Genomic DNA, 7,948 nt, shown 5'->3' with positions numbered 1-7,948 from the left:
AAATGTTGTGAAATAGTTACAGTGAAAGGATATTAAAAATGTGGTAGCTAACTGGGGTCTATGATGTGAAAATGCTTGCTAGCATAGCATCAACGTAGTATATTGGAGTTGGAACATTTACAAAGATACAAATACGAGAGCAGATCAAAAATTTGTTCGAATACAATTTCAAAAGTAGAGCGGGAACCAGCACTTCACAAACAATATAGATTCAGGGTAATATTATGCCCAGAATGTTATAGAGAATGGGATATATCGGCCACTTTTTACAATATCCCACATATTTATTTCAACATAATAAGCTGTAATTTGATATTTTAGGTTATCGGATGGTGGAAAATTATCCTTCTAAAGAATATCAATATTTTTAAGGGTAACCTTCATTTAACGCTACATTCCCAATTTAGATGTTTTGCGGAATTCCGGCAGGTGTTGCATCCAAATTGGTTCTAGAATTAGGTAGAAGATTCTATATGGGTTCATCTTTTGGAATTTCCCCCATTGCGGTAATATGTAGGCCCTAGCTTTATTATCCAACCGAAAAAGCTGTAATTTTTCATATCGAGTATTCAGAGGGTATCAGAGGGTATGAGCCCATGTCGGTGTTTTGGGGAATTCCGGCACATGTTGCAACCAAATTGGTTCTAGAATTAGGTAGAAGATTCTATATGGGTTAATCTTTTGGAATGGCCCCATTGCGGTAATTTGTAGGTCCTAGCTTCATTATCCAACCGAAAAAGCTGTATTTTTTATATCGAGTATTCAGAGGGTAGAATAGCTTCTAGCAGAATTGTTTTCAATATGAGCTCATGTCCAGAACATCACCCCATGTGGTACAGGATATTTAAGCATATGTTTGTAACAGACAAAAGGAAACGAGTTAGACACATGGTTCCTTTTGAGAATATGCTTAGAATTACTTTCTGATTTATACATGCCGTCCGTCTATGTATTTTTTAAATCGGTTCAGATTTAGATATAACTCCCATATATATATATTCCAATATCGGTTCGATTGAGACAAAATATTGCACAGAGTACTGCATTAGGTCCCGATTGATGTATGTGAAGTTTGGTTCAAATCGGTTCAGATTTAGATATAGCTTCCATATATAGTCTCGTCCGATTTTAGGTAAATGGAACACCAAAGAGTCAAATTTAGGCCGAGGTGCACACAATTTTGCACATCGTACTGAATTAGGTCCAAATTTATGTATAATTAGAACCAGATTGGTGTATGTCAACTTTTGTTGAAATCGGTTCAGATTCAGATATAGCTCCCATATATAGTTTCGTCCGAATTTATCTAAATAGTGCACCAAAATCGCATAGATTTTCCAATTTATCAAAAATTTTGCAAAATTTTTAGGTCTGGATTGATGTATGCGATGTTTAGTTTATTCCGATTTCATGAAAGTGGTAAACTGTTAAAGTCTGTCCGATTGAGACAAGTTTATCCGATTTGCACAGCGTATTGAAGTTACTATAAGTTGGGAATATTATTGAAATTGCTTCAGGTTGACGTCCGTGAAGTTTTGCTGAAATCGGTTCAGATTTAGATATAGCTCCTACACTACATTCTGAACTATGGTAATATTTCGCGATATTTGGACCCTATTTACCGAATAGAGGTCAATAAATATTATTAATATTCAGTGCAGCTCTTCTAATTACTTGCTCATATTCTCTTCACCGTGGGTTGTGTTGTGATGTTCGGCTTTCAACTGTGGCCTATAGATGGACTCGAAAAAACACAAAAAATTAAATTTTCGGCCCACTTCTTCCCAATATTATTATCTGATCATCATATTATTATCTGATTATAGGCGCTGTCCTTGAACATACCTGGATCCTCATGGAACATTTTAAAGCGATCAGCGCTATATTTTCGCCCTCTAGTGCGGTAATGGGTTACTAAATAATATATGAATACGTAAGCACCTGTATATATTTAAGTGTAAGTTCCACATCCGAGTACATACTACCATATACTTGGTATTTATTAAAAGGTCAACCACTCCTCTTGGATATAATATCAATTTATTGGATCTATGTCCTTAAGGAGTAAATATATACGCTATGGAATACACATTTTGTAATTTTTCACACAAAAGTCAGGGTCCATTTGACTCGCTAAATCAAAACAGGATCTTTATCAAAACAGGCATGCTTATTCTTTGGCCCGATTCTCTTCTGCTTGTAAAAATTCGCAATGTTTCGACCATAATTGCGGCCTCTGGAGCGACCAAAAAATCAGATATTATTAACCGATCTTTACCAAAAACAATTAGGGGTCTTCATTGACCAGAACCCATCCTACATGCATCGTGAAGATTGGTCCATAACTGTGGCCTGTATCGTGTGTACAAATTATAATGGACAGACGGACGGACATACATGTCTAGATCGACTCAGCTAGTCGAGATATGACGATCGGTATACTTAGTGGTGGGTCTAGGACCAATATTTTACTGCGTTACAAACTCTTGGGGCTGCACAAAGCTATAATTCCCTGACAACATAGTTGTGTAGGGTATAATGACTAAAGTTTGTCTGCTTCGGACGAACCTAGAATAACGTGTATTGGATTTTGTGTCGACATAAATTTTGGATAGCGCATTGTGTTTCAACATACCAACCAAATGGTCCATTTATATATAGATCTTATACTAATTTTGCTCCATGATTCACATTCAATTTTTCATAAATTTGAGACTTCAAATATCTATTCATCTTCAGATAGTTTCATCCGATTCCATTTCAATGGTCCTCAAAAGATGTTATGTCTATTCGATTTATATCATATTGTGCATATGAGCATCTCTTGTATGTACCAAAAGTTGTGAAGGGTATCATATCATCATATAGTCGGCCCAGTCCGCCTTTACTACTTTCCTTACTGGTTTATATTTTGGTCCAAATACCCAACTTTGAATTTTCTTTTATTTAAATTTTTTTCGACTTAAAAAAGAAATAAAAATTAAAACTCGCCGCTTGTAATTTCAGTTATACTTATGTTTTTGTTGTGGAAAATAATGTATACGTTTTAGTTAACAATTTTACCCGTACGCAATCTTGAAGAACACATTCATCTGTAGTCTTTAAAATATATATCATGTTCTGACAACTCTAAAATCACTCCATCACGTCTATACTCCTCCCAACTTGGCAAAATAAATACCAAACCTTACCTTGCCTTGAACAATTTACACCACCATCTACTTAAGTTTATCTAACTATAAAAAAACTATTTTATTACATCTTAGTCCCGCAATATAAATCAAAAACGAAAAGCTTTATAGTCATACAAACAAGAGAACACAAAAAACTTAAATATGTTTTTATTTATTTCTCTTTCAATGTTTCTTTCTTCAGTACTGCGTTTTTAGTTGTTTTCCTTCGTTTTCTTTTATAGACATTGTCTGTAGACAACTCCCTAAATAAGCAAAAAAGCTAATTTTTTGCACAAACCACGTTTTGTCTATTTCTTTTGATATGTCCTTGTACTCGAGGGACATATCACTCACTCATTCATTCACACACTCGCACACTCACATTGACGACATCTCAGCAAAAACGAACAAAGTACTTCAACACCTCCTCGACTATTTAACGATACATCAAACAAAGTGGATTCGTTTATTACGCGAGAGTGACAAGAGTAAAAAACCCAAAATAGGCAAGCAACTACAGTGGACCCTATATAGAAATACAGTTTGGAAAAGGTAGTCTATTTTAGTATTATTTCCAGTAGTTTTTAGAAAATCTTCCATGGAGAACACCAGTGCCAGTTTCCACTGTGCATTTGTTTTATTTTTTTTTCATCATCGCCATTGTCATACAAGTCTATCATTGGGATCATATCATTCATCAACCTTATAGTTCTCTGTTTGTGTGTGTGTGTGTTTGCTTGCGTGGGTGAGCACACATGCTGTAAGCTGTGGTCTCATGAATATCCAACGTATCTGTATTATGGAACGTATTAAATTTATGTTTGCTATTGCTCAAAATGATATAATGGATTTGCCAGGGAGTCAAAAAATATTGCATGGTATGTGGTGCCCAAGGAGTATGTAATACCAAAATGGCATTTTTTTAAGATACTCAGGGTTTATATAAATTAAAGAAAGAAAATAGACTCCACAACAATTGGTGCACATGTGTGCCATTTGGTAATTTAATATAGTAATATTTGTTAAAATTGCATTAGGGTACCTACTTCACACTTGATTTTTTCAAATTACATCAGTCTGTCTGGTCGAATCATAAATCTGTCGAACTAAGTTGGTGCAGGTTTGTTTTTCCGTTTGCCACTCATCGAAATAATCGTTTCTGACCCTATATAGGATACATGTATGATCTTGATTAGCGCAAAATGCTATGAAGATCTAGCCATGTACCTATGTCTGTTGTAATCACTCTTAGCCACTACACAAATTGATATAGATCGCCAAAAGTTTGCATAGAGTTGTCCTTTGTCTGCATTCAGGTCAAGTTCGAATATGGTACAATATAAAAACCAGTAAGGAAAGTAGTAAAGTCGGACGGGGCCGACTATATGATACTCTTCACCACTTTGGGTATATTCAACAGATGAATCCTAAAAGATGTCGCATTTTAAAAGGGCCATCAGAATGAAATTTGATCCATAAACATGTCATTCTGCAACCTATACTAATTTTTCCATTTGGTCAGATATAGAAGCTATATCTAAATCCGAACCGATATCAACGATTTCAGGAAATTTAACACACATCATTCTAGACCTAATTCATTTCGCTGTGCCAAATTTCGTGCAAATCGAAAGATATTAAGGGACTTTGGTACACAATTTACCTTAAATTGGACGAAAATATATATGGGAGCTATATCTAAATCTGAACCGATTTTCACGAAACTTAGCACACATCATTCTAGACTTAATTGTATACGATATGATAAATTTCGTGCAAATCGAAAGATATATAGGGACTTTGGTGGACAATTTACATTAAATCGGACAAAAATATATATGGGAGCTATATCTAGATCGGAACCGATTTTCAGGAAACTTTACACACTTCATTCTAGACCTATTTCATTACGCTGTGCAAGATTTTGTGCAAATCGAAAGATATATATATGCACCAAAGGTGCACCATTTACATTAAATCGGACGAAAATATATATGGGAGCTATATCTAAATCTGAACCGATTTTCACCAAACTCAGCACACATCATTCTGCACCTAATACACAACGCTCTGCCAAATTTCGTGCGAATCGAATGATATAAAGGGAGTTTGGTGCACCATTTACGTAAAATCGGACGCAACTATATGTGGGAGCTATATCTAAATCTGAACCGATTTTCACGAAACTTAGCACACATCATTCTAGACTTAATTGAATACGATATGCTAAATTTCGTGCAAATTGAATGATATATAGGGACTTTGGTGGACAATTTATATTAAATCGGGCGAAAATATATATGGGAGCTGTTTCTAAATCGGAACCAATTTTCAGGAAACTTAGCACACATTATTCTATACTTCATTCATTACGCTGTGCCAAATTTCGTGCAAATCCAAAGATATATAGGGACTTTGGTGCAACATTTACATAAAATCGGACGAAACTATATATGGGAGCTATATCTAAATCTGAACCGATTTTTCACCAAACTCAGCACACATCATTCTGCACCTAATACAGAACGCTCTGCCAAATTTCGTGCGAATCGAATGATATATAGGGACTTTGGTGCACCATTTACGTAAAATCGGACAAAACTATATATGGGAGTTATATATCTAAACCTGAATCGATTTCACGAAACTTAGCACACATCATTCTAGACTTAATTGAATATGATATGCTAAATTTCGTGCAAATCGAAGACATAGCACCCTGTACCACAGGCTAGGGAAATGTTAAAAAAACTACTACCCTCTGTGCAAGATGGGTCTGAAAAATACATTTCATTTTATTGAACATCTTTATGAGGTTTAGGGTGGTATCACGTCCTACCATGGTAACACAAATCTAAACCTAAAAGAAGGCATACTTTGATCATTGAAAAAAAATCCTAAACAAATTTTGCTAAAATGTTGATACCTAAAGAATAATAAAAACCCCCCAGAAATGGAGATTGCGACAGACATCTTAATGAAAACATCTTTGATACCATCCAATCTAGCCGATGACCTGTTTAACATGTCAAATCTGAAATCTTAATGCCACTAAAACATATGCATGTCATTCGTATTCTTTGTTCGTAGAAAAAAAAACAAGAACCGAAAAAAACACTCCAACCATCACATGACGGATATTAAGGTTATATCTATATATCCGTACACAACCTTGATATTCATTTCCATTCACTCGCTATTCATTCACCTCCTGTATATTTTCGCATACATCCAAAAACATAAAACCCCATTCTACTAACAACCAAAAAAAGTACTTACCCGACATGGCAAATAAGCATGACTGCCCTCTTGCACCGTAACATTGTTTGGCCCCACCAAACTGGAATTTCTTCTGGGGATTTGTAGCTTTCGATGTTGTTGTCGGCGACGTAGCAATTGTTGCTTTTGTTGGTCGTCGCTATTATCGAAAAATAAAAGATTCTCCAGTGAACTCATATCGTCGGGTGACATGTGGTGATTTGATGGCGCCTCGGTCGTTGTGCTCGATACCGTATTTAAATATGCTGGCAAATCTGCCACAGCAAAGACGGGGAACGGTGGCAAATATGTGGGAATTGAAAATCCCTTCGTTAATAAATCCTTGGCCGCTTGTTCGGCTTCACTGAGTGGTGGTAAATCACTAGCGTCGTGAGTGTTCAAGATTGATGTCGGACCCGATAATAACTCACTGGAGGCATTGAAATCGTCCACTGTAAGTGGCTCATTCTCTATTTGTGTGGTTGCCGTTAAAGAGAATGATGAAAATGGTGATTTTTCAGCTGTTTCAATTGCCATCGGTGAGTCTGCGGAAGACAACGACGAGGAGGAGGATGCGGATGCAGAGGATATTGCAGATGGTGATGGTAATGGTTCACTGAGTGCTGCTGTTTCTAAGGTCTTTAATGCTGATGATGGTGATTTTCTCTCCATTGAAGTGGATATTGATGTGCCGGACATTGCTGATGCAACTTCTGAGTTTTCAGCTACTACTACTGATGATGATAACGACAGCGATGTCTGTATAGGTGGTGCTTGATATAAAGTTGTTGTAACCGTTGTTGCTGTTGTCATCGTCGTCAATGTGACAGGTAAGTTTGGTAAACTGTCAGTGATTTTGTAAGATTTATTTGTTGTCTCTGCGGGTATATGATGATGCTGACTGTTGCTGTTACTGCTGCTGCTAGAGCTGTTAGTGCTGACCTGTGTAATTGTTTTTAGTCTTTGTTCCAGTATAGCTGAGCTACTGCATATCGTAAACTCTGAAAGGAAAGAGAAAGAAAGAAAAAAACATAACATGAAATGTAACTAAGGTTAATTTGATTTCACTTTTTTTTAAATTACTTGATATCAGTAAAGTAGATGAAAAACAAAATTGTAATAACATTTTCGTTACAGATGTTCACTTCGTAAATTCAATCACAACTATCTTATTATAACAGCATTTTTAAGGAAAGAAAAATAAAATTTAGTTTACTTTGTATAACCTCCACATGATTGCTAAACGTGGCTAGAGCTAATTGAACATTTTCAATCAATCAATTTCAGATTTATACTCGTTGGAAGGGTGACATTTCGCAATAAAAAATGTGTTTTTTTTATTTGGCGCATTCAGTGGTGAGTTATGGGGTGTTCAAAGTGAAGTGAATAAAGAGAAAATTCGGCACATTTCACAGTTTTCTTTGATAAAGACGAAAATGCAAGCCAAGCGGCTAAAATGGACCCCGCACTGGGAGATACACATATATATCTCTGCCCCAATTCCAACAAAACATCGC

The 7,948-nt window shown here is 35.9% G+C and overlaps 1 protein-coding gene across 1 annotated transcript; it reads right to left on the bottom strand.

Annotated features, from left to right (window-relative positions):
- Positions 1-6,452: 6,452 nt before the first annotated feature.
- Positions 6,453-7,432, bottom strand: LOC133323521 (serine-rich adhesin for platelets-like; the record flags this gene model as incomplete). The annotated part of the gene is made up of 1 exon (XM_061532439.1): positions 6,453-7,432. A coding segment is annotated over one exon (980 nt), but the record flags the coding sequence as incomplete, so codon positions are not given.
- Positions 7,433-7,948: the final 516 nt, after the last annotated feature.

The sequence above is a fragment of the Musca vetustissima genome, unplaced genomic scaffold, assembly GCF_032173495.1.
Source record: "Musca vetustissima isolate MV318-11 ecotype Yass unplaced genomic scaffold, APGP_CSIRO_Mvet_v1 utg299958, whole genome shotgun sequence".
Classification (NCBI taxonomy): Eukaryota; Metazoa; Arthropoda; class Insecta; order Diptera; family Muscidae; genus Musca; species Musca vetustissima.
The sequence above is the reverse complement of the archived record's forward strand: the minus strand, read 5'-3'. Positions and strand labels throughout refer to the sequence as shown.